At 49.5% G+C, this 26,358-nt stretch overlaps 1 protein-coding gene and 1 non-coding gene across 7 annotated transcripts; both read left to right on the forward strand.

Moving 5' to 3' along the window:
• The first annotated feature begins 882 nt into the window (after positions 1 to 882).
• On the forward strand, positions 883 to 25,545 carry LOC105725819 (SEC14-like protein 2). 6 transcript variants are annotated; one of them, XM_012465003.2, is made up of 13 exons: positions 883 to 1,054; positions 3,159 to 3,234; positions 9,152 to 9,195; positions 9,902 to 9,961; positions 10,229 to 10,417; positions 12,051 to 12,146; positions 12,331 to 12,391; positions 13,661 to 13,744; positions 18,961 to 19,067; positions 19,150 to 19,289; positions 19,435 to 19,604; positions 19,904 to 20,000; positions 20,501 to 24,640. In XM_012465003.2, the coding sequence occupies exons 1-13, from the start codon at positions 1,001 to 1,003 to the stop codon at positions 20,556 to 20,558; spliced, it is 1,236 nt and encodes a 411-aa protein (XP_012320426.2). In that variant the 5' UTR covers positions 883 to 1,000; the 3' UTR covers positions 20,559 to 24,640. The 6 variants fall into 6 exon arrangements, with proteins under 6 accessions (XP_012320426.2, XP_012320428.1, XP_012320427.1 ...); XM_012465005.2 differs by lacking the exon at positions 20,501 to 24,640 and adding an exon at positions 25,301 to 25,406 and having other exon boundaries at positions 884 to 1,054; XM_012465006.3 differs by lacking the exon at positions 883 to 1,054 and adding an exon at positions 1,715 to 1,735.
• Positions 24,126 to 24,227, forward strand: LOC135271376 (U6 spliceosomal RNA). Its single transcript, XR_010339473.1, has one exon. It is a non-coding gene; the product is annotated as a U6 spliceosomal RNA (small nuclear RNA).
• Positions 25,546 to 26,358: the final 813 nt, after the last annotated feature.

The following is a 26,358-nucleotide window of genomic DNA, read 5'->3' on the forward strand; positions in this document are numbered from 1 at the left end:
CACAGGGCAAAGTAGGAAATGGTTGCAAAGAGCAAGCCCTGTGCTAGGTCTTGCCCTCAGTGAATTCAGTACATCAGCTTGCTTCAGCATCCTGCTGACGTCAAGTCCGGACCATTGCCCCTTTTTAGTGAATAAAGATGCTGGGATTCCAAGGAGCAAAGTGGCTTGCTGGGGTGTCACAGGCTGGCTGAGGTGTGAGCATGTTAGGAGTGCCTCTCAGAAAGCAGGGAAGGTCAGAGGCAGATGGCAGGGGCTGGGGTGGGGAGACGGGGTCTGTGCTTCTTTGCCCCCCGGTCTGGTGCCCTGTTCTTCATCCTGCCTGCCCACAAGTGGAGAAGAAAGGCTGTCAATACTGAAAGGCCCCAAGCTGGGTCTAACAGGAGTGGTCACACACTGAGGGCAGGACAGGAGGTGGGCCAGGATCTCAGAGAGGAATAGTCAATCAATGCCACGGTTCCCAGAGGTGGCGATGGCTGGGCTTAGGGGACATCGCCTCTCACAACAGCACCTGGCGAGCTTTGTACGTCTTGCGGGGAGAGAGGGAAGTGGTCCCCCACTATGGGAGCCAGGTTAGAAGAACTCATTAGGTAGCACCTTTCAATCCCTGCTTGTTCAGAGGCCCAGAGAGCTCAGGTGTCTCGCCCAAGGTCACACTTTGAGCTAAGGGTAAATTTGGAACTAAAATCGGGACTCCCTGACCTTCTGATGCCCACTGGCCTCAGTCCCGGTGGGCACACTTGCTCACCTCCTGCCCGGGTCTCTGACTTCAAGAGAGGGGAGGGGGCCGGCGTCAGAGCCTCCCGCGCCCCAGCGCATCGCTCCCTACCCCGCCCCTCGGGATCCTTTAAGAGGCGGGGCTTAACTGCCAGCTCCACGGCCCGGGCAAAAGGCTGGGACTTTACTCCGGGTGGCCGGTGGCGGCGAGGACGAGTCTGTTCTCCATCAGCTGCCGCAGCCGCTGCCTCCCGCCCCAAAACCCCATCCCAGCGGTTGAGCCACGATGAGCGGCAGAGTTGGCGATCTGAGCCCCAAGCAGAAGGAGGCACTGGCCAAGGTGAGCCCTCGCTCTGGCCCGGCTCCCGCCCGGGGCTGTGGCCCTCGTCCTCCTGCGGCAGCGAGAAGGGACGAGGCTGGGTGGGGGGCGTGGGTCCGTGGGGCGGCCGGGGGAGCAGAGGCGGCCGCCCCGGCGTGGCCCGCGCCCACGGACGGCTCCTTCCTCCCTCTGCTACCCTCAGGGTCCCAGGAAGTTTGGCCACCCCCCGCCCAAGCCCCGAGCAGCCGTGGCAGTGCCACCTGGGAAGGAGTGGTTGCTTGGTAGTCCCTGGAGGCCGCTGAGGGCACAAAGGCAACATTCATTCTCGGGACTGGCAGCCGGGCCCTGGGGCAGGGGCAGGGGCAGGGGCAGGGCCCCAAGTTTCCTCCCATTTCCGGGAGGCTTACCTCTTGCCGGGGCAGTGGCACGATGGAAAGGGACCTGGATAGCTCCTGCCCCCACACCAAGCCGCTGTGCGACCTTGGGCAAAACCCTGTCCTTCTCTTTGCACCTTGATGCCATGGAATGAGGAGGTTGGACCAGATGATGTTGAAGGGAACACCTCCATGTGTGGATTCCAGGCTCCCCCCACGACGCACTGGGTTGGAGTTAGTTTGAGCTGAGACCAGCCGTCCTGTATCTTGCATCCTAGACCCCCTCCTGGCTCAGGACTTAGGTTTATGTTCCTCAGAAGGCAAGAAGGTGAGCTTGGCTTTGCCTTGGCAACTTCGACGAGGAGGGAGCAATAGTTTGAGGGCTGAACCCTCCTCTTCACCTACTAAATCTCTTCTCTGTCACCCCTGGGGAATGAGGAGTTCAACTCTTCTCTGGACAAGAGCCAATTGCGTCTGGCCCCAAGGTTTGGAGGCTCCAAAGCTGGGCAGTTTTCCATGGCTGGGAAAGGTGGCAGGGGTTGGGGGAGTAGATGTCTCCTGCCACTGGGGAAGTAGGAGGGCACCAACTCCATGAAGGCTTTGTCCCAGGCTGGGCTTCCCCGATCCCAGGAAGGCTGGACAAGGAGGCTTCAGATTTTACTGCTGACCCGCAGGAGAGGTCAGGCAGAGAAGGGATTAGGTGGTGATTAAACTGGAGACCATGGGCTGGTTAGGGTCCTTGGAGAGGGGTAGCTTCAAGCCTGCAGTTTGGAGGAGCAGTTTCCCTGGAGCACTGGGAGCTGCTCTGGGGGGTGGGATGGTCTGAGTCCCTGACAGACCTAGGCAAAGGCAGAGGTGGCCAGTCCTCATTGGTCTCTGGGACTGCCCTGTAGGTCAGTGGCCAGGGAAGGGTGTGTGGCTGGGAGCAGGAGGCTCAGGGAGGGCATATGGGGGCCTGCTCACCTACCAGGGAGTGAGAGGTTGGAGATGGGTGTGGCTGTCCCTTGAGGTCACTGTCCATCTCTTTTGTTTGGCACTACCTGCACTTTCCTGATTCCTCCCACTGGAACCATTCTCTCCACCTGAGTTGCCTGCCTTCCTTCTGCTGCTCTTGAAGTCCTTCAAGGCCAGCACAAATGCCATGCTTTATAGGAAGTGGATGAGACCACCTTTTTCTTCCCTCTGCTCCCCAGTGAACTCCTCACCATTCCACCAGGCAGAAGACCACGGTGGAAAGATGTGCTCCGGATTCAGACCCCACTTTGCATCCCAGCTCTGCTAATGACTAGCTGTTTGACTTTGGGCATGTTACTTAGCCTCTCTGAGCTTTAATTCCTTCACCTGTAGAATGGGGACAATAATACTTCTAGGGGTTATGAGGAGTAAATAAGCTATGGTGCCAAGATCAGCGCTGGGCGACAGGGAATGCTTGGTAAACTGACAGCTTTTACTGTGGTCGATGCCAGAGTGCCTACTATCATGATGAGCTGGGGACACATCTGCCTGACCCAGACTGGCACATGGGAACCTTTGTTGTGGGGCAGGGGCAGTGTCTCACTCCCTTCCCACTTCCTGCCCTGTTACCTGGCACCCCCTGGCAAGAGAGTGCTCCAGGCAGCATAAGTGCCCAGGTAGTGTCTGCAGAGTTCAGCCATGTTCAAGAGAGATCCAGCAAAGGCCCCAGAGGAGAGTCCTGGGCAGAGGGCAGTCAGGGTGGGCCCTACCACTCACCTGGATGCCTCTCCCTACAGTTTCGGGAGAATGTCCAGGACGTGCTGCCGGCCTTGCCGAATCCAGATGACTATTTTCTCCTGCGTTGGCTCCGAGGTGAGGGAAGAGGGGCTGCGGGAGGCTGGGGCAGGGGCTCGTTCTGAGCAACAGAATGGCACCCTCTGAAAACCCTGCCCCTGGCAATCAGGGCATCTGGAATGTTCAATCTTTAGTGTCAAAGGGCCCTTGGCAATGACATAAGCTCAACCTTCCTAGTGGATAAAGACACTGAGGCTCAGAGAGATGAAGTGACTTGCTCCAAGCCACACAGTGAGCGAGCTGCAGCAGAGAAAAGGGGAGATTCCGGGTTGGCTGACCCTTGGCCCAGAGCCTTTTCCATCCACTCAAGAAATCTGCTCTGCTGATGGAGTTGGGGAAATGGGCTGAGGAAAAACAAAGTGAGAAAGGCCACAGCCATGTGGGTGGTTGGAGGCAGGGCGAAGGGCAGAACCAGACTCCTCGCCCCTGATATGCCCTGTTAGGAGGGCAGGTCCCTGCTGACCACAGTTTAGGCAACCTGAAGGGCTCAGCCTGACCTGGGGTGACAAGAGTCTCCTCAAACCACCACCCAGGTCCTGGTTCTAGCTCTGCCCTGGCCTGGCTGTGGAGCCTGGTTCAGGGCAAACACTTCCCTAGGATCCTCCTCTGGAAGGGCAGGAAAAGACCTGTCTGCTGTAAGACATGACATAACAGAGCTCTGCGTGTGGCACTGAAATGTACACATTTCTGCTGGCATCAGGGTCAAGTTTAGCCCGGTTCCCCAATCCCTGAGATGTTTCCATTCTTTCTCCTCTTCTCTTCTCCTGTGATTCAGGTCATGTGCCACCCTCCCTGATTCTTCTGACACCATTTCCCCCTCTCTGTATAGAAACTTTAATTACAGACATAGGAGTAATAAAGAAAATTCCACTATGGTCAGGAACAGTGGGTCACGCCTGTAATCCCAGCACTTTGGGAGGCTGAGGCAGGTGGATCACTTGAGGCCAGGACTTCGAGATCAGCCTGGGCAACATGGTGAAACTCCATGTCTACTAAAAAATACAAAAATTAGCTGGGCGTGGTGGCGGGTGCCTGTAATCCCAGCTACTCAGGAGGCTGAGGTAGGAGTATCACTTGAACCCGGGAGGCGGAGGTTGCAGTGAGTTGAGATTGTGACACTGCACACCAGCCTGGGTGACAGAGTGAGACTCCATCTCAAAACGAAACAACAAAAAAAGTAACTTTATTTTTTTTTTTAGAGACCAGGGTTTCACCATGTTGGCCAGGTTGGTCTCAAACTCCTGACCTCAAATGATCCGCCTACCCCAGCCTCCCAAAGTGCTTGAATTATAGGTGTGAGCCACTACACCTGGTCGGAAAATTCCATTATGTTCTAGCAAAGCTTAAGTTGTGGTGTAGAATCATATCCTAAAATATGAAAGTACAAATTATGCCCTATTATTTTAATTTTCATTATTATCATTTTTGGAGATACGGTCTCACTCTGCTTCCCAGGCAGTGGGCATGATCATGCTCACTGCTGCTTTGAACTCCTGGTCTCAAGTTATATTTTTATTTATTTATTTTGAAATGGAGTCTCACGCTGTTTCCCAGGCTGGAGTGCAATGGCGCAATCTCGGCTCACTGCAACCTCCGCCTCCCAGGTTCAAGTGATTCTCCTGCCCCACCCTCCCGAGTAGCTGGGATTACAGGCTCCTACATGCTCTGCTAATTTTTGTATTTTGAGTAGAGATGGGGTTTCACCATGTTGGCCAGGCTGGTCTCGAACTCCTGACCTCAGGTGATCCGCCCACCATGGCAAGTGCTGAGATTACAGGCATGAGCCACCGTGTTCGGCAATAAATATTACTAAAATTTATTTTTGAAATAGGGTCTTGCTGGCCTCAAACTCCTGAGCTCAAGTGATCCTCTCACCTCAGACTCCTGAGTAGCTTGGACTACAGGTACACACCATGTGACTGGTCCTATTTTATTTCTTTATGGACACATACACACACATGCATGCCCTAGAAGTCTTGGGGCAGGTGAAGAGATGTATATTCCTTTTCTTTCCAGAAATTTCATAGAGCTGGCACACATGCTCCTGAGAGGCTGCTTGTAAACACCCGAGGGCAGATGCATCCAGGAGCCTCTGGAAGTGTCACTTGCCCCTTTCCCCAAAAATACCTTCATCCCATTCCCCTACCCCAGCCCACGGCCCAGAGAGGGTGGAGGGGCAGCATGGGGGCGGCAGTGGAATCACTCCAGGCTGGAGGAAATTTTGGCCCAGCATTTGCTGAAGGGCTGCAGCTAGAAGCAGGTGGGTGGAGAGAGTGGGAAGACAGTAGCCTTCTTAAAGGGCCAGCTGCAAAATGATCCAGACGACTAGGGAGCTGCTGTTCAGCAGAGAAGCATGGTTTCTGAGATCCACTAACAGCAATGCAGTTCTCTTTTACTGAGGGAGGGGCCAGCCAGGGGTCCTGGCAGCTGATCTCCCAATTCCTAGGGAGCCTCATACTCAGGGGTCATTCAAAGAGTGTGGTCATTCTCATTTGCCAGATGAGAAAACAGGCTCAAAGAGGGGAGTTGGGGAGGGGACTTACGTGAAGTCACACAGTTAATGTGTAGCAGAATCAGGGCAGAAACCTAGGGCTCCACACTCCGGGCCAGCATCCTTTCCAGTAAGCCACCCCTGCTCCTTAAAGCCAAGCTCAGCCTCTTAAAACAGAGGAAGTGTCTCCTCTGCATTTCACTTGTGCCTCACATTTCCTGGGCAGGAGCTCAGGCCTGGTCAGAACCTAACATGAATTACAATTAGTTTTTTTTTTCCCCTTAAAAAAAAAGCCCAAACCCAAACAACAACAAAACCCAAGGCCTGGCATGGTGGCTCATGCCTGTAATCTCAGCACTTTGGGAGGCCAAGTGGGAGGATCACCTGAGCTCAGGAGTTCAATACCAGCCCTGGCAATATAGCAAGACTCCGCCTCTACTTAAACAAAAAATTAGCTGGGTGTGGTGGCGTGCACCTGTAGTCCTAGCTATTCGGGAGCCAGAGGTGGGAGGTTGCTTAAGCCAGTAGTTTGAGACCATAGTGAGCTATAATCTTGCCACTGCATTCCAACCTGGGTGACAGAGCAAGATTCTGTCTCAAACAAAACCAACCAACCAACCAACCAGCCTTTTATCATTCTCTCCCTGAATCTGACGGAGACATTTGCAAGCCACACACCAGCAGAATGTCTGTCCCTAACCTAGGTGTGGGCTTGGCGTTCCTCTCCCTCCCTCTTTCCCCACTAAGGGGTTCAGTTTTCTGCGGGCTTCCAGGCACAGAGAGCAGATCCCCAAGTCTCATTTGCCTCCTCCTGACTGGGGCTGAGCTCTGGGCATCCCAGCAAGGAGGATCAGAGAGCAGGATAAAAGAAGGAAGTGGTGGAGGCCCTGGGAGGGAGGCAGAGCAGGTCTGAGTCTCTGCATTTTACAAGTCTAGGGAATGAATGGACAATCATCACCCAGGTGACTGCTCCTGAGCTGAGTTCTTGCAGTGCCGCAAGCCATGCTTTGAGTCGCCCCTGACCAGGGCAGCAGGAGCCTGGAGAGGCCTCAAGCAGGTACGGGAGGCTCCAGGTGTGGTACTGCCAGGAGCAAGTGGCAACTCTGGGAGAGCCCACATAGCAGATGCTGGATGTTGGGCCTTGGCAGATAAGGGTTAACTGGAGAGCCTCCCCAAGATAAGGGGCTCACAGTTCGCCACCACTCCTAGGAAGATAAGGACTCTTCTCACAGTAATGATGTCCTTCCTACGGAAGATTCTCATTGTCATGGTCCCACTAACTCCCCCATCATGAGAGGATGGTGCCTCGCATCTTCCAAGTGTTTCTAGCTTATCAGACAATTTGGTCAGAGATGTGCAGTATCTTCTCTAAGGTCAAACTGAGAAGTGGAAGAGCTGGGATGCAAATGCAGATGATATTCCTCTAAAAGCTGTCTCATGCTGCCATGGCAACACATGAAGAAGGGTGGGATTCAGTTCTGTCAGGATGTGTCCAGCACTTGTGATGGGTGTGGCATTGGTCAAATCTGTTGAGGCAGCCTATGAGCCTGGGAGAAGGGACTGATTTTCATAACAGCAGAGTCAGGGAATGTGCTCGGCACTCCCAGAGAGCGATGGTTAAGGGACCAGGGACGGTCCAGAGGGCAGCCTGTCTGGCCCAGGTTCCAGGGCTGTCAGCAGATCTAGATGCCAAATCCACAGAGGACATACAACTGGGAGGGACAGTTCACAGGTCAGATGGCAAAATTGATCAGAATCTGGATCTGAAAAACTTAAAGAATGGATTGTGACAAGAGGAAATTTGACAGAGAAGGATCTAAGGTCTCACCTTTCCACGTATGCAATGGAGGCTTAGCAGTGGCACAGGTGAAAAGGATTTGGGGGTTTCAGTGCCTATAAGCTCCACCTGAATTAGGAGTATGCCCATTGCCAAGAAAGTTCTTGGGCTGAGCACAGTGGCTCATGTCTGTAATCCCAGCACTCTGGGAGGCCAAGGTGGGTGGATTACCTGAGATCAGGAGTTTGAGACCAGCCTGGCCAACGTGGTGAAACCCCATCTCTACTAAAAATACAAAAATTAGCCTGGTATGGTGGTGCATGCCTGTAATCCCAGCTACTCAGGAGGCTGAGGCAGGAGAACTGCTTGAACCCAGGAGGTGGAGGTTGCAGTGAGTTAAGATTGTGCCATTGAACTCCAGTCTGGGTGACAGAAGTGAAACTATGAGTCAAAAAAAAAAAAAAGAAAAAGAGAAAGTTCTTAGACAGCACCTGGGGCTATATTTGTGGTAAAGCACACTCTGAGGGAACCCTGGAAAACATTCACAGGGAAGTTATTTGCATGGACTTGAAACCAAGCTGTGGCGCTTGGTACAGGCTCCAAGGATGGGCAGCATGCTGGCCAGGGAAATGCAGGGTGACAGCTCAGAATTTTCCTGTCTTGGAAGTGTTGTCATGTGGCTAAGGAGGCAATCTTATTCTCTGAGTGCCTCTGAAATGAATCTCAGTTCAGTACCATGACAGCTGAGTGCAAATTGCAGCTATGATTACCTGGGAGCAAGTGGCCTTGGGGGTCAGTGAGGTATTTGTGTTCAAGCCTGAGCAGGACACTTTTTGGGGTGTCATGCATAAAGAGTTGACCCAGGTGAAATTGAATTCTGAAACTTGTTAGGAGCCCTGGGAGGGGATGTGTGGGCCCTTTGAGGACATGACAAGGTTGGGTGGAGGCTCATCAACCTCTCTATCCCACTGGGATATTCTGCCAGCTCTGCCACAGATTACAGGGGCAGCTATATTCGTCCTTGTTTTTTGTTTTCCTTGAGATGGGGTCTCGCTCTGTCACCCAGGCTGGAGTACAGTGGTGTGATCTCAGCTCACTGCAGCCTATGCCTCCCAGGCTCAAGCAATCCTCCCACCTCAGCCTCCCAAGTAGCTGGGACTACAGGTGCATGCCACCATCTGTGGCTTTTTTTTTTTTTTTTTAGAGATGAGGTCTCACTGTATTGCCCAGGCTGGTATGTTCATCTTTGAACTGTGGTATCAAGGTCTCAGGACTGCATGTGAGAATGTGGAGGAGATAAACTTTGTCTGTGTAAGGGGGAAGGCCAAATGATAAGAGGGTCCAGGGTTCATTTTCTCAGGAGCTGAGAGGAGGTGAGACCTTTAACTTGATTATAACCACTGGGGTAAAACTCTTTTGATCCTGGTGTTATAATGGCTGCCCCCAACTGCCCTGAACCTTGACCTGCTCTCCACACAAACCTGGGGTCTGTGGTGCCCCAGTTCTCAGTAAAGGCTCTCCTGTTAGCTTCTGCTTGTGGGATGGTCTGAAGGTTAGCTGGAGAGACAACTGAGAGGAACTGGCCCTATCATGGGAATATGGGAATCTCTCCATCCTTGGACTCCCAGTCCTGTTAACCTAACCCTGACCATGTTTCCCTGTTACAGCTAGAAGCTTCGACCTGCAGAAGGCGGAGGCTATGCTCCGGAAGGTGAGATACATTTGGCTCCGAATCCCACTGTTGCCTCAGTTCCTCCCCTTCAGAATCGCACCTTGCGTCGACATCTTTTGCCACACCTCCCACCCTGATCACAGCTTTTGGCTTCAAGTATTAGCCGACCACTGTTGCCTTATCCCTCTGGGACAAACTGCATTCCCTTCCCTGGCAACATAGGCTTTCATAGTTCTGGGCTAGCCAAGAATGATAATCTGTTTTGCTAAGACCTCTAACACAGGCATGGCCTTCTTTTCCATTCCTGTCCAATGCCTTCTGGTGACTGCCTATGATCTGGTGGTCTATTCACGCTGTTGCTTATTGCTACATGCCTATTAAACCTCCCTCACAGCATCCCTGTTTTTTTTTTTTTTTTTTTGAGACAGAGTCTCCTCTGTCACCCAGGCTGGAGTGCAGCAGTGGCACAGTATCGACTCACTGCAACCTCCACCTTCCGGGTTCAAGTGAGCTCATGCCTCAGCCATTGAGTAGCTGGGATTACAGACATGTGCCACTATGGCAGGCTAATTTTCATATTTTTAGTAGAGACAGGGTATTGCCATGTTGGCCAGACTGGTCTCGAACTCCCAGCCTCAAGTGATCCACCTGCCTTGGCCTCTCAAAGTGCTGGGATTACAGATGTGAACCACCATGCCCAGCTGTCCATCCCTCCTTTAAAATCTTCCCCATTGTGTCTTTGTAGCATGTGGAGTTCCGAAAGCAAAAGGACATTGACAACATCGTTAACTGGCAGCCTCCAGAGGTGAGCATAAATTATCCTACCTTGTCCCTATGCTAGGCCTTTCAGACCCACAGCCTGGCTCCTGGGATCTGGGTCCACTGGGTTTGGATCCTCAGAGGAAAGGTCTGATAATGCCCACTGAGCCCTGGTGGTCTCCAGAATGGGCATCTGTTGGTACCCAGGGGAGGGATATAGAGAAAGATACTGATGAACCTGGAGTAAGGCCCTGTTCTCCAGGAAGGGTATGGATGCCTGCTGACCAGGCTGCTCCTCTGTGTCTTTGCCCAGGTGATTCAACAGTATCTGTCAGGGGGCATGTGTGGCTATGACCTAGATGGCTGCCCAGTCTGGTATGATATAATTGGACCTCTGGATGCCAAGGGTCTGCTGTTCTCAGCCTCCAAACAGGATCTGCTCAGGACCAAGATGCGGGACTGTGAGCTGCTTTTGCAGGAGTGTGCCCGCCAGACTACAAAGGTGAGTGGACCACTGTGGCTAAAAATGAGTTGACCACAACACAGGCATTCCTGCAGAAGTAGGCATGTCATGCAGGAATATAAATGCAGCAGCTAATGCCCTTTTCGGCCTTAGCCCACCTGCACCCAGGTGAATAAAAAAAAAAAAAGGAATATAAGTGCAGCTTCAGGGCCAAGGCCTAGATTTTAAAAACGTTAAAAAAATTTTTTTAGTAGAGATGGGGTTTCACCATCTTGGTCAGGCTAGTCTTGAACTCCTGACCTCAAGTGATCCACCCACCTCGGCCTCCCAAAGTGCTAGGATTACATGCATGAGCCACGGGACCCAGCTGGGGCCCAGACTTTGGGATTTCCTAGACCAATGACATTTCCAAATTTTAGAATATTGCCAAATGTCTATTTTGCCACATAAGGCCTTTAAAACAATGATCATCTATTATTGCCATCATTAACACTGAAAACTATAAGAATGGCAATAATCTCAGATTAAAAAGCGGTCCTTAGGAGGTTGCAGTGAGCTGAGATCACGCTACTGCACTTTGGCCTGGGTGACAGAGTGAGACTCCATCATCTAAAAAAAAAAGCAGACCTTTAAAAAACTCACATTATTGTTATTTTTCTCTTTTCTCTGGGGACCCAGTGAAATGTTATTGTGGACCAACCCATCCTTGAGCAAGTATTTGGGTATCACCGGTGTAGATGATCTCAGATTCTGAGCTTCTCTAATTCTGTATCCAAAATAAAGATAAGGATGGCTGGGTGTGGCAGCTCACGCCTATAATCCCAGCACTTTAGGAGGCTGAGTGGGCAGATTGAGCCCAGGAGTTTAAGACCAGCCTGGCCAACATGGCAAGAGCCTGTCTCTAGAAAAAAATAAAAATAAAAAATTAGCTGTGTATAGTGGCGCATACCAGCTACTAGGGAGGCTGAGGTGGGGGGATCACTTGCACTTGGGAGGTAGAGGTTGCAGTGAGCCATGATCACACCACTGCAATCCAGCCCAGGCAACAGGGCTAGACCCTGTGTCAAAAAAGATGAGGATAGCTGATTCCCTTACTGAGAAAAACACTGAAGAACAAGCAGAAGCTGCCAGCATGGTCTTCCCTCCTGCCCTCCTCTCAGCAGTTGTAAAGATCCAGTGAAATGATGTGATAAAGTCTGGGAACATCCCAACACTCATCTGCAAACGTTCAGAGAGCCTACTGTGTGCAGAGACCCTGGGGAGCTGGGGATGCAGGAAGCATTAGATGTGGATACACCCCTGAGGGCTCAGGCTGCACAGAACATCTGTGCCTGTGCATAAGTGGCTCTACAGGTACCATGCACAGAGCACATAGTGCCTCAGGAAGCAGGAGGCCATCAGGCCAAAGTGCAGAACAAAAGCCATGTCAGATGTCGTCTAGATCCACCCAGTCATGTACTGGAAAAGAACACGGAGACCTAGGCAGGAAGAGTGACTCGCCTAGGCCACAAATCTGGCTTGGGGTGATTATCTCAATTTGGAAAACCCTAGATCCAGCCCTAACCAGCTCTCATTGCTCTATTAGAGCACAGTGCAGTCATTTGCCCCGGACTGGGGTGGGGTTCTGTAGTAGGACAGCCTGACAAGACTTTTTGCTCTCTGTTCTCTGCAGTTGGGGAAGAAGGTGGAGACCATCACCATGATTTATGACTGCGAGGGGCTTGGCCTCAAGCACCTCTGGAAGCCTGCTGTGGAGGCCTATGGAGAAGTGAGAGGCAGAGTGGGGAGGAGGGGGGCAGAGGGAAGGGAAGGAGGAGTGGGCCCCTCTGCTAGGCTGTCCTGTGGGATGGGTAAGGCCTTGGGGGCAGACTCTATCCTAGAGGAAGCAGGGCCTCTGTCCCTGGGACAGAGGTTTGAGCCTGCTGGAATCAAGAGTGATTTTGTTTCCACAGTTTCTCTGCATGTTTGAGGAAAATTATCCCGAAACACTGAGGCGTCTTTTTGTTGTTAAAGGTAAGCTGGGAATTTCTTGTGATAAAGCCAGATGGAAAAGAGGGGTAAAAAATATGATTGGGGCAGATGGAGGGTCAAACAATGAGCCAAAAGAAGGGTCTACGGACATGTTCAGAAAATTGCTGCCCCAGCTAGTGTGCTGGTTCACGCCTGTAACCCCAGCACTTTGGGAGGCCGAGGTGGGCAGATGACCTGAGGTCAGGAGTTTGAGACCAGCCTGACCAACATGGTGAAACCCCCATCTCTACTAAAAATACAAAATTAGCCGGGTGTGGTGGCACATACCTGTAATCCCAGCTACTTGGGAGGCTGAGGCAGGAGAATTGCTTGAACCCAAGAGGAGGAGTTTGCAGTGAGCCAAGACTGTGCCATTGCACTCCAGCCTGGGCAACAAGAGCAAAACTCCATCTCAAAAAAGAAAAAAGTTAAGGAAATGAGCTGGGTGTGGTGGTGCATGCCTGTAGTTCCAGTTTCTCAAAAGGCTGAGGCAAGAGCATTGCTTGAACCCAGGAGTTCAAGGCTGCAGTAAGCTATGATTGTGCCACACTGCACTCCAGCCTGGGTGACAGAGCAAGTCTCCATCTCAAAAAAGTAAAAATAAAATAAAAACAAAAATAGGGCTGCGCATAGTAGCTCACTGCTGTAATCCCAGCACTTTGGGAGGCCGAGATGGGCAGACCACTTGAGGTCAAGAGTTCAAGACCAGCCTGGCTAACAAAGCAAAACTCTGTCTCTACTAAAAATATGAAAATTAGCTGGGCGTGGTGGTGCACACCAGTAGTCCCAGCTACTCAGGTGGCTGAGGCACAAGAATTGCTTGAACCTGGGAGGTGGAGGATGCAGTGAGCCGAGAGCATTGCTTGAGTCCAGGAGTTCAAGTCTGTGGTGAGCTTAGATTGTGCCATTGCACTCCAGCCTAGGTGACAGAGCAAGACTCTGTCTCAATAAAATAAAAAGAAGACTGCCCTTCACATATGCAGACTACTTTACAACTCACAGAGCTTTCAGTATGACCTCCTTTGAGCCACCCAGCCTGATGAGATAGGAAGAGACCACTTGACTATATCCACTGTAAAAATGCGATGGCTGGAGCTCAAAGATGCCCATGCTGAGCCGCACACCCTGGGCTGCTTATGTGGGCTCCACAGCCCTAGAAAACATATGGCCCAGCATGGGCTGGTGGGAGGGTAGGAGGTGCTACAGAGGACGCTGTTAGGGACACAGACTAGGCACTGCTCCCAGCCTCACATTATCTGGTCTCTGTCCCAGCCCCCAAACTGTTTCCTGTGGCCTATAACCTCATCAAACCCTTCCTAAGTGAGGATACCCGTAAGAAGATCATGGTCCTGGGAGGTAAGTGGTCCAGGCTTTTCTCAACTCCAAAGGATGGTCTGTAGCCCAAATCGGGTCCAGCTTTAGGAGTATGTCTGTAGCCATCAGGGTGAAAGCTCCCTCTGCTAGTTTGGGAGTAGTGGGACTTAGGAGCAAGCTGGGGCAAGCTAGTGCTTTCATCTGTTTTCCTAAGAACTCTTTCTCTCACACACTCTAGACGCAAGTACTGGGTCCATTATTGTAGATTCAAAGATGAATGAAACTCCAGTCCTTGCCCTTAAGGAACTTACAGTATAATAGGAGACAGAAGACCTAGAAAGAGAGGCTGGGTGTGGTGGCTCATGCCTGTAATCCCAACACTGGGAGGCTGAGGTGGGAGGATCGCTTGAGGCCAGGAGTTCAAGACCAGCCTGGGCAACAAAGCAAGACCCTGTCTTTATTGAGAAATGAAAAATAGGCCGGGCGTGGTGGCTCAAGCCTGTAATCCCAGCACTTTGGGAGGCCGAGGCGGGTGGATCACGAGGTCATGAGATCGAGACCATCCTGGTCAACATGGTGAAACCCCGTCTCTACTAAAAATACAAAAAATTAGCTGGGCATGGTGGCGCGTGCCTGTAATCCCAGCTACTCAGGAGGCTGAGGCAGGAGAATTGCCCGAACCCAGGAGGCGGAGGTTGCGGTGAGCCGAGATCGCGCCATTGCACTCCAGCCTGGGTAACAAGAGCGAAACTCTGTCTAAAAAAAAAAAAAGAAAAGAAAAAAAGAAAAATAGCTGGCCATAGTGGCATGGATCTGTAGTCCTAGCTATTTGAGAGGCTTAGACAGGAGGATCCCTTGAGCCCAGGAGTTCAAGGCTGTAGTGAGCTATGATCATGCCACTGCACTCTAGCCTGGGCAACAGAGCAAGACGCTGTTTTTTTTTTTTTTAAAAAAAGACCTAGAGATAGAGAGAGAGAGACAGCTATGACATAAACTAGAAAAGACAGTAGAATAGTCATAGAGAGGGTGCCACAGAGGTCGCAGGAGCAAAGTTGCTTTTAGTTGGGGAAAACTAGGAGCAGCTTTGTTTGACAAGCACCTAGTATGTGCCAGGCCCGGGCTAGTGCCAAGACTATAAAGATGAATAAGACAGAATCCCGACTGGGCGCTGTGACTCACATCTGTAATCCTAGCACTCTGGGAGGCCGAGGTGGGCAGACTGCTTGAGCTCAGGAGCTCAAGACCAGCCTGGCCAGCATGGTGAAACCCTGTCCCTACTAAAAATACAAAAATTAGCTGGATGTGGTGGCACACACCTGTAATCCCAGCTACTCAGGAGGCTGAGGCAGGAGAATTGCCTGAACCTGGGAGGCGGAGGTTGCAGTGAGCCAAGATCGTGCAACTGGCACTCCAGCCTGGGTGACAGAATGAGACTTCGTCTCAATAAAAAAAAAAAAAAAAACGAAAAAGAAAAAAAGACAGAGTCCTTTGAAGATCTCTTGGCCTCTCTGGGAAGGCAGACAAAAACAAATCTATCAGCATGCTATGGTAAATGTATGGAAGGGGAAACCACAAAGTGCATGGGAGCACTCAGTGGGAGCACTCACTCCACCTGAGCTAGGCAGGGGGTGATGCCTATCTAAGCTGTGTGCTATGGAATGAGTAAGAGTCTGCCAGATGGAGTAAGGCAGGAAGCTGCTTGGCAGAAAGAAGAGCATTGAACAAAGACCTTACACAGCATGGCAGAGGTAGCTGTTACAGAATTGGAGGTAGGGTGTGGCAAGAGATGAGACTGGAGAAGAAGGCAGGTCCTAGAGAATCCAGGGCAGTTTTAGAAGCTGGGACATGACTCTACAGGCCACTGGGAATCAGAGGAGTTTTCAGCAGGGAAGTACCACAACCAGATTTTAAACTGGTTGTACTAGCAAGATTGCGCAGGATACCAGTTTGTATACTTGCCACAGTCCATGCAAGAGGTGTTGCAAGCCTGACTTGGGGCAGTGGCAATAGGTACAGAGGAGAGGATGGATTAAAACTTATTTAGGGCCAGGCGCGGTGGCTCACACCCATAATCCCAAATACTTTTGTGTTTGGGAGGCCCAGGTAGGTGGATCGCTTAAGTCCAGGAATTCCAGATCAGCCTGGGAAACATTTGCAGAGATGGTGAAACTCCATCTCTATAGAAAATAGATTAGCCAGGTGTGGTGGCGTGTGCCTGTAGTCCCAGCTAGTTGGGAGGGTGAAGTGGGAGGATCGCTTAACCCAGGAATTTGAGGCTACAGTGGGTCATGATTGGTGCCACTGCACTCCAGCCTGGGCAACAGAACAAAAACCTATCTCAAAAAAAAAAAAAAAAAGACTTATTTAGGAAGTAAAATAGCAGAACTCAATTGACTAGATGTAGGAAGTAAGAGAGAGAAATCTAGAATGAGCTCCTGGTGTCTGGCAGAGGTGACTGAGAGATGGTGATGCATTAGTTCAACTGGGGAAAACTAAAAGAATAAGCTCAAAAAAGCTTGAAGTTGAGCTTGAGGAATCTGTGAGATATAAAAATGTTGGGAATACCTGAGTTTGAAGCTTAGGAGAAAACTCTAGTCTGGAGACTTGGGAGTTATCAAATAGCAGCAGCTAAAACCTTGTCAGTACGTAAGATTGCCTAAGGAGAAACAGAGGTGGAATCCTGAGGGACATCCGAGCTCAAGAGCAGGCAGAGAAAGAGGAATCCACCAGGGAGACTGAGAAGAAGTGATTAATGAAGTAGGTAGAGAAGCAAGTCAACAGGGAATGAATATACAGGGGCAACATCAGGGCACAAGGGGAACTGTGACCCAAAACCCAGCAAAGAAGACACACAGGCAAGCCAGCTAGGGACAGGCAGTTCAGTTTTGCTGAAGTGGAGTGTAGGGAGAAAAGGCTAGAAAGGTAGACTGGGCAGCCAGGTATAGTGGCTCACACCTATAATCCCAGCTACTCGGGAGGCTGAGGCAGGAGGACCACTTGAGCACAAGAGTTCAAGACCAGCCTGGGAGACACAGTGAGACTCTGTTTCAAAAACAAAACAAAAACGTATATTGGGACAGGCTCATGAAAGGGAGGATGCCGCCTACAGCATTGAACTTAGGCGTGGGGTAGGAAAGAGGGATTCTGAAGGCTTCTCAATGTTCACCTTTTGGTGACACATTAAAAGTGGAGATTTTCCAAATGTGTGCTGGTGAGACCTGGGGAGTGAAGTCATCAGGGAAGTGTGGGACTTCTGGGTTCCAGTCATAGCTCTGGCCAGCAACAAGCTCAAGTTCTGCTTTTTTTTTTTTTTTTTTAATTTAGGTCCCTACAAAAGTCTTTTTTTTTTTTTGAGGGTGTCTTGCTCTGTTGCTCAGGCTGGAGTGTAGTTGTGTGATCACAGCTCACTGCAGCCTCAAGCTCCTGGGCTCAAATGATCCTCCCACCTCAGTCTCCTGAGTAGCTGGGACTAGAGCCAGCACATCAGCCTAAATTTTTATATTTTATACAGACAGGATCTTGCTGTTGCCCAGGTCGGTCTCAAACTCCTGGGCTCAAGCAGTCCTCCTGCCTCAGCCTCCCAAAGCACTGGGATTACAGGAATGAGCCACTGTGCCCAGCCAGCTCCGTGCTTTTTGTTGCCTCAGTTACTCTCTCTGTGAGATGGGAAGAATCCTCCTGGCCTTATCCCAACTCTCCAGCTGGCCTGGGGGAAGAACTATAAAATCTGAGCAAGAGGTTTTCATCATTTTTGTTTTTTCTGCTGCTACCACCCACCATGGGCATGAGACGGTTTGGTTTTCTGGCAGCAGAGCTGTGTAGGAGGTTCAGTCTGTTCCCCTACCCACACCTAAAACTCTTTCAACCAAACCTGCCTCGGGCTGGGAAGGTGCAGGATCTTCAACAGAGAGGGGACATTCACTTGGGCTGGTCACTGGAGCTTAGCAGTACAGATTAAATCACCCCAAGAAAAACAGACACTGTGTTCCCAGGAGTTGCATGGTCTTTGGTCCCTAAAACTCTGAAGGCTGGCAGACTCTGGAAAGTTTCTGTGGGTTTCCAGCCAGCATGCCGCTGGCTTGTACCCCAGAGCCTGGAGCTGCTGCCTACATATGTTCGACATAGTAGGCAGGTTTTAGTATCAAAATATTATTCCTGGCTGATATTTATGAATTTGCATTGGTGGAGAAGTGGTTTTAGCACTGGCTGTGCTAGAGTCAAACTCTCCTAGACAGGAAAGAGCTTGGCTAAAAAAAATAAAAAATAAAAAAAAATCCAAATCACTGGTGGCTCAACAGCTGAAAACATCAGGAGCAGAAGTCAAATGGTGGCTGGGGTAAAGCCAAGGAATCCATTTAAGGGGTCACCCTACGGAAATGCATTTATTTATGAAGTCATGACTTAGCAGTAGGGGAAGGTGGGGGAAAGACACACAGTTCTGCCCTCACAAGGTTCAGTCTCATCAGGACAGGGTATGTGCATTCAGGTCTTTCTGCCCACCACACAAGCTGTTCCCTCTGCATGGAATGCCCTTCTCCCCTTTCTTTGTCCCCACTCCTGCTGTACTTCAATGTATCACCTCCCTGGGGTAATAACATACTCTTACGTGTGTAAGGCACTTCATGGTTTAAAAAGCCCTCTCGGCCGGACATGGTGGCTCAAGCCTGTAATACCAGCACTTTGGGAGGCCGAGGTGGGTGGATCATCTGAAGTCAGGAGTTTGAGACCAGCCTGGCCAACAATGGTGAAACTCCATCTCTACTAAAAATTCAAAAAATTAGCTGGGCATGGTGGCGGGTGCCTGTAGTCCCAGGTACTTGGGAGCCAGTTACTTGGGAGGCTCAGGCAGAACTGCTTGAACCTGGGAGGCGGAGATTGCAGTGAGCCGAGGTTGCGCCACTGCACTACAGCCTGGGCAACAGGGTGAGATTCTGTCTCAAAAAAAAAAAAAGCCCCCTCAAGTACTTAGTTATTTTCACTCCCACCATAACCAGGAGGGGCAAGAATCAAGTCACTTAGCTGTTCAGACACAATGTAAACAGGAACCAGGATCTCCTCCTGATTCCTGGCCTGGGACAGAGCATCCTCTGGCTCCTACTGAATCCCCTGTAGTACTCCTAATGCAGGAATTTGAGGCAGGGTGGTGGGGAGTGTGGTGCATGGGCTTTTTTCCACCCCTAGTGTAGACCACTAGGGTTATGGTGAAATCTTACCTAATGTTGAGATACATCTTTATCCTTCCTTCCCTCTCCTGCCAGCAAATTGGAAGGAGGTTTTACTGAAACATATCAGCCCTGATCAGGTGCCTGTGGAGTATGGGGGCACCATGACTGACCCTGACGGAAACCCCAAGTGCAAATCCAAGGTATGGGCCGCCAGAGGCTGGAGGTGAACAGGGATACCTGGCTCAAATGCACATTCCAGTTCACTCCATGCCATGCTTCTAGATCAACTATGGGGGTGACATCCCCAAGAAGTATTATGTTCGAGACCAGCTGAAACAGCAGTATGAACACAGCGTGCAGATTTCCCGTGGCTCCTCCCACCAAGTGGAGTATGAGATCCTCTTTCCTGGCTGTGTCCTCAGGTAGGGGCCTGGGCCCTTCCAGGAGACCTAAGCTTTCATCTATAGATCCTGATGGGTGGGCTGGGGTAGGACAAGCCCTAGTTCCAGGAACCCGGGAGGGTACACGCAGAAAGAATTATGTCTAAACTGGTGATGTCCCCTGCAGGTGGCAGTTTATGTCAGATGGAGCGGATGTTGGTTTTGGGATTTTCCTGAAGACCAAGATGGGGGAGAGGCAGCGGGCAGGGGAGATGACAGAGGTACTGCCCAACCAGAGGTACAACTCCCATCTGGTTCCTGAAGATGGGACCCTCACCTGCAGTGATCCTGGCATCTGTAAGTATCTCTGCCTTGGCAATGCCTTGAAGCCCCATGTCCAGCTTTCTGCCTGTGAGGTTCCTCTTCCTCCATGGATTTTTGGTTCTCAGAGTGTTAGAACTAGAAGTGGGATGCCATCAGTTCAACCCTCTCCTTGCATAGATGAAGAAACCTAGGCTTGGAGAGGTGAAATGACTTGTTTATGAGGACCCAGCTGGTTAGCAGCAGGGTGGGACTTTGACCTCATACTCCCAGGTATGGGTGAGTCACAGTCCTAGGTCATCACAGTGGTTCAACACTTCTGATTTCTGGTCCAGGTCTAACTGGGTCTGTGACTGGCCAGATATTTCTTGGGGATGCTCCTACCCAGAAGTCACAGAGGCAGAACTGGCTGGGTGAGCATGGGATTGCAAGGTAAGCGGAGTGCTCAAAAGTCCATCCTTCACCTGAGTTTCACTCATCTCCAGGCTGACCAAGGAATGAACACAGATTATGAACAGGCAGTTTACACAAAAATATAAGAATGGGGCTGGGCGCGGTGGCTCACACCTGTAATTCCAGCACTTTGGGAGGCCAAGGCAGGTGCATCACAAGGTCAGGAGATGGAGACCATCCTGGCTAACACAGTGAAACCTGGTCTCTCCTAAAGATACAAAAAATTAGCCAGGCATGGTGGCACGTGCCTGCTGGTGCCTGTAGTCCCCGCTACTTGGGAGGCTGAGGCAAGAGAATCGCTTGAACCTGGGAGGTGGAGGTTGTAGTGAGCCCAGAGCGTGCCACCGCACTCCAAAAAAAAAAAAAAAAAAGAATGGCAAACAGACATTGGAAAAGGTGCTTAACCTCTCTTAACTTTGTAATATCCATTAAAATTCCCCTTGACTCAGCAATTCTACTTCTGAAAATTTATCCTACAGAAATACACAAAGATATAGGAACAAGGATGTTTCCAGCAGCCTGGGAAACTGGTGGTAAACCATATGACCATAATAAGGTCTGTTAAGTAAATTACAGTCCATCTATACAATGTTAAAGAGAATAAACTGACATGTAAGATGTCTGATACGTGTTAAACAAGCATGAAACACAGCATGTATGGTATGTACTCACTTTGGTTAAAGAAGTGTATACACAGAAAAGAATTCTGGGGAATCTGTGCTAACTCTAAAAGTGGTTATCTATTGGATGACAGGATGTTTATGGAGGGCTTTCATTTTTACAGTATTTCTGCAAATATATTTTATGATGACTATGTATTAATTTTACATTTATAAGCAGAAAAGCCATACCTATACCCTCCTCAACATCCACGATCAAATCTCCAGTTCTTTTTTGACAGAGCCAATGGAAAATCAATGACAGCAAAGGCTTTATTGTGAGAGCTGAGCTGGACTTGACTAAAGACTAGCTGCATGGCCTTAGGCAAATGACAAAACCTAAGCTTCAGTTTCCTGACTGCTACACTGGGGATATCTCATAGGGATACTGGATGATTCAATGTGAGAAGTTCTGTGAGGCGCTTAGCATAATGCCTGGCATAGAGCAAGCACTGAATGCACTGTAGTCACCACTATTATTAGGACAAGGCGTGTGGGAGAAGGGTCATCCTGGAGACAATGCTGGGAGATGGGAGAAGCCCTGTGCCCCATTTATACGGCAGTACCAGCACCAGCAGAAGGTCTGAACTAGCCCCACAGATGTCTTGGCCTCTGTGCTTGTCCACACTGTCACCCAACCTGAGATTTTGCCTCCTTCCTCACATCCCAGGCATCCTTCATCTCCACCACCCCCTCCTCACAGATGCTCTGTGGTACAACATAGCTCCCTGGGGAGGGGGGAGTATTCTTATTAATGAGCAGCTGGGTCCTGGGGAGAAGGCGTATACCGTGAGCTTCAGCAAGACCAAGGCTTAGCACAGCTCAGACAATGTCACCCACAGAGGAGAAAGCACTTCATACATATCAGCTTGAATTTTTTGTCTGTTTCTTTGTTTTAGTAGAGATGAGGTATCGCTGTGTTACCCAGGCTGGAGTCTCAAACTCCTGGGCTCAAGCAACCCTCCCACCTTGGCCTCCCAAAGTGCTGAGATTACCAGCATGAGTCACCATGCCCAGCCCTGAATTGTTTTTTAATGGATGGGGAAGCTGGGGTATAGAGAAGGGATGTTATCTCTCCTATAAAGTAGCTCGTGTAAACATCAAGACAGAAGACACAAGAGAATCCTAGAGTCCTGATTCAGAACCTTTTGGGCATTGACTGTCCTTGATGTGACAGAGTGGAATCCCAGACCAGGGAAGTAATTTACTCAAGGTCACAAAGCCAGTAGGAGAGCCCCAAATATTTTTCTAGCATCCACCCATTATATCTTCTCTTTAGTATCTGAAGGACACTGCCCAAGAAGGGAACATGAACCTTTTAACATAATCAGGCTTCAGCTTGCAAACCCCCAAATTTATTTTAGCTCCTTCTGGATACATTCCCAAACAGAACCATTACCTGCCTGCAGGGCCTTGTCTGGGATCTGTTCCTTGCCCATTCCCAAGAAGAGCAGAGTCAGGCCACAGGACCCATTCCCCCTTCCCAGGTATAAAGACAATGAAGTAGAAACCAGCTGTTACCTGGCGCCACAGCTAAGGTTAGATGTGAACCCAGAGAACCCAGTATTAGCTTGCAAGCTCACCTGCGGGAGGGCAATGACCTTGGAGAACCAGGAGACCCCTGGAAAGTGGAATAGTCATGCAGTGGAGAAATTAAAACTGTGTCAGCCTCTAATGGCAAGAGTACATTAACCTTCCCCAGGCTTCTCTGGTCCTTATCCCAGGAAACTAAATTATCACGGAGGAGAACAAAAGTTTGAATTGATTTCACTTTTGTGCTCTCACCCAATATTTACCAAGAGCCTACTGAGTATAGAATACGCAACTACGAATGAAAAGATTCTGAAGGAAAGACCTGGACTTTGTCCACTAGAAGTGCACAATGTGGTCAGAAGACTGGAAACACTGTAGGAAGGGTCAGCAGTGCTGGTGAAAAGAGCTCAGCCAGGCACCAGGAGACCTGGTTTCCGAGTCCAGCTTTGCCAATAACTCTCCCAGTGTTTTCAGCAAGTGTCTCTATTAGGTTTGGTTTTCTTTCTCCTTAAAATAACAGAAGAGATGAATGGGTGTAGTGGCTCATGCCTGTAATGCCACCATTTTGGGAGGTCAAGGCACGTGGATCACTTGAGGCCAGGAGTTTGAGACCAGCCTGGCAAACATGGCAAAACCCCGTCTCTACTAAAAAATACAAAAATAAGCGGGGTGTGGTGGCACGTGTGATGATCCCAGCTACTTGGCATGAGAACTGCTTGAAGCCGGGAGGCGGAGGTTACAGTCAGCCAAAATTACACCACTGCACTCCAGCCTGGGCGACAGAGAGAGACTCTTAATCTGGGGTCTCCCAGAACATTGGTGCTAAATCCTAAAGGTCCAAACACTTCCTCTTTACAACAAATAGTGTCTAAAATGCCCCCTTTACTATTCTGAAGTGAAATTCAAAATACAGAAATTCTGAATATTATAATCCAAAAATATAACCCCTCCTACCTACACATATAATTTAAAAATCAACATAATCTCCTACTGTAATAGAAAAGAGATATAAAAGGGAACTAATTTAGAATATATATTTTTTCAATACATAAATGAGGGTAAGGTTTTACCTTTCCCATTGGGAACCACAGCCCCAGAGGGTCTACAATGGGCTCCAGGAAATCTAAAATTGTGTGCTTCCTCAGATTCTCCAGGGGGTCAGTTACCCAACTAAAGTTAAGGAGACTTAGCCTGGAGGGTCTCTAGGGGCTCTGTGAGTCCATGATTAGTGTCAAAATGAACCATACAGACTCTGGAGCTGCAGTGACTTCACTTCCCTGGGGCCTGTGCCTCTCCGTCAACCCCTTTCTTGTTTCTGAGGCCAAGTATCTTGCTACATAGCGCCATTATCGACCTAGTACTTGGTCCAAAGAATGCAAAGGGCCTCTCTTCCAGCATGGATGATCCTGGTTGCTAAGGCTCTATTATCCAGGACAGAGATGAAGCTTCATTCTTGCCAGAGGACCTATTAGCCCTGAAAGAACTCTAGTACAGAGGATAAACAGATGACTAACACTTTATATCATGAGGAAAGAGTGGGTGGTGTGTCTACCCTTGGTCTAAACTATGCATTTTGTCCAGAGTCAGGAAAAGGTTAAGTCTTAGGGTTAAATACAGGATATTTTTTAATTGCTGGGAATAGTGAGAGATCAGGGTAGGGATGGGGCAGAGCTAGTGTTTTTGTTTTCACACTCAGTTCTCCTGAACTGGTGTTTGGCTGAAATGGAACAACTTCTCAAAGAAACAGGGTTAGATTAAAAGCAGCCTGTTTCTCTGCCAAAGTGTGGAAGCTTTCTCTGCCAAGTGCATGCCCACTTTCTCTTTCCAGAGAAAACCACTGCTAATGTCTATTACTCTATCAGATATCCATCTAGAAGCATTATGTTTCCATAATGAACAGGGCATACAGTGTTCGCTTTGTCAGCAAATGTACTAAAATTGAAACAATACGGAGATTAGCATGGCCCCTTGTGTGAGGATGACAATCAGATTATCTGAAATAGAAAACAGGACATATACACACACATATATTAATAGGAATTGTCTGCCATTCACTGTATGTTTGAAGGAATTTTGAAACAGTGAAACTCATCACAGGATTTGAGAAAACTTTCCCTTTAGGACAAGCACCAGAGTGGTTATCATCAGAGAATCTGGAAGTCGAAACAGATTAAGCAGTAAAACCAAAAGTATTTTTACACATGTATTTACAAAAATGTTACAAACTGTTTAAAACTGTTCTGCAGCTTGCTTTTTTGGCCTCAGGATATACTGTGGACAGTTTCCTGTTATTTCTATGGAGCTAACCTCCTTCTTAAAAAATACATCACTATTCTATCATACGGATTACAATTACAATATAAAATTGTTAAAGCAATTCTCCTTTGATTAACATTTGAGTTTTCCCAATCTCTTATTATCACAAATAGGGATTGTTTGCAGGATAAATTCCTGGTTCAGAAAGTTTGCACATTTTACCTTTTGTCAGAAACTGAACAGAGACAGGTTTTCCAGGGTCTAAGTCAGGCAGAACAAAGGCAGCAGTGTGGACCAGACAGAAACTCCAGCTCTGTCATTTCCTCACTGTGTGGCACAAGAGTCTCACCACCTCCTTTTTATCAGACATAAAACAGGACTAATGCTGAACTCATAGATTTGGGGGGGAAGAGTGAGATAACATATAGATTACCAAGCCAGTGCTGTGACACACAGCTGTTATTATTACAACTGGTACTGCTGCTGCTAATTATCCTCCCTCCTTTCAAAGCCCAGTTCAAGCTCTAACTCCTCCAAAAAGCATTTCACATGATTTCAGTCTACCAGGCTCTCTTCTTCTAAGTTGTACAGGTGAGATGGTCTCTGTCCCTCATCTGGCACTTGGCATGTTCTGCCTGTTTTTTTCTCTCCATGAATGTCTTGTCAACCCAGCTAGATTAAGTTTCAGAAGGTCAAGGATCATTACCTATGCCACCTTCATCCCCATGACCTGGCACAATGCCTTGCTCAGTCAATAAACAGCAACAAAAATCGCTGTCCCCAAGCCTTCTGTCAGAACTGCCTGAATGTCTGGTTTCTGCCTCCCCTTAGATGTCCTGCGGTTTGACAACACCTACAGCTTCATTCATGCCAAGAAGGTCAGTTTCTCTGTGGAGGTCCTGCTTCCAGACAAAGCCTCAGAAGAGAAGATGAAACAGCTGGGGACAGGCTCCCCAAAATAACGCCTTCTCCTACAGCAGGCCTGGCCCCCTCAAGTGTCTCCCTGTCAATTTCTACCCCTTGTAGCAGTCATTTTTGCACAACCCTGAAGCCCAAAGAAACTGGGCTGGAGGACAGATCTCAGGCTGGATCTGGGGATCTTTCATTTCAGAGTTAGGCAGAAGAAGAGTGACTGAAGTGGGTCTCCTTGTCTCTCAAATTCCTAAGGAGTCCCCACGGGCTGCCCATAGAATCTGTCTGTCCTGTAAAGTGTGCCAACTTCACCTGTCCAGGGACAGCAAATATAAGGAGGGGGGTACCACAGGGTGGCAGCAGGGAAAAACAGAAAAGGGGGAAAGATTGGGACTTAACACTTCAGGGAAGCCAGCTGCCAGGGAGGAACTTGCTTCTAAATGAACATGTAAGTTTAGATCGCCATGAGAAGTAGCAGAGTAGCTGGCTGCTAGACCTATGGTGGGGATGAGTCTTCCAAACCTCTTAGCCCTGAGGCTGGGGTAGCTTTTGGCTTTTCCCAGGTCTCAGGAGGTGGCCTGAGTCAGCACAGATCTTCCCACTCAGGGGTAGACAGGCTGGCTTCTCCCTCACTTTGAGAACTTTGGCAACTCCTGGGCCACACGGCCTGCCTCTTTGATTACTAATGACTGTCAGTGACTCAGAGCTTCCTGGGACTTCAGGTGCCCATCTGCTGTTCTCCATGCAAACAAAGCACAAGGGAAATGACCCCCAGGGATCACAGCTGCAGGGAGGGTCAGGGAGGTTGGGGGCGGGAGTGAATGCTAAAAGGGGATCTTCCAGTGCCCTTTTCAGTGCTGCCGGCCTCTCACCAAGCAATCCTCCATGTGAGCAACCCAGAGACAAAAATGCTAAGTGGGATCAAGAGAGCAGCACTCGGAGAGGGTGTTTCCAGTCTGAGTGTCCCGCGGCGCCCG

This window comes from Aotus nancymaae, unplaced genomic scaffold (assembly GCF_030222135.1).
Source record: "Aotus nancymaae isolate 86718 unplaced genomic scaffold, 86718_ANA_hifiasm-v0.15.2.pri h1tg000076l, whole genome shotgun sequence".
NCBI lineage: Eukaryota > Metazoa > Chordata > Mammalia > Primates > Aotidae > Aotus > Aotus nancymaae.

Excerpts from the sequence above, each read along its gene's own strand:
- LOC105725819 (XM_012465003.2), top strand. The coding sequence starts at position 1,001 with ATGAGCGGCAGAGTTGGCGATCTGAGCCCCAAGCAGAAGGAGGCACTG. Across the intron at positions 1,055-3,158 it reads AGAAGGAGGCACTGGCCAAG|TTTCGGGAGAATGTCCAGGA; the intron begins GTGAGCCCTCGC and ends CTCTCCCTACAG. Across the intron at positions 19,605-19,903 it reads CTGCAGTGATCCTGGCATCT|GTCTAACTGGGTCTGTGACT; the intron begins GTAAGTATCTCT and ends TTTCTGGTCCAG.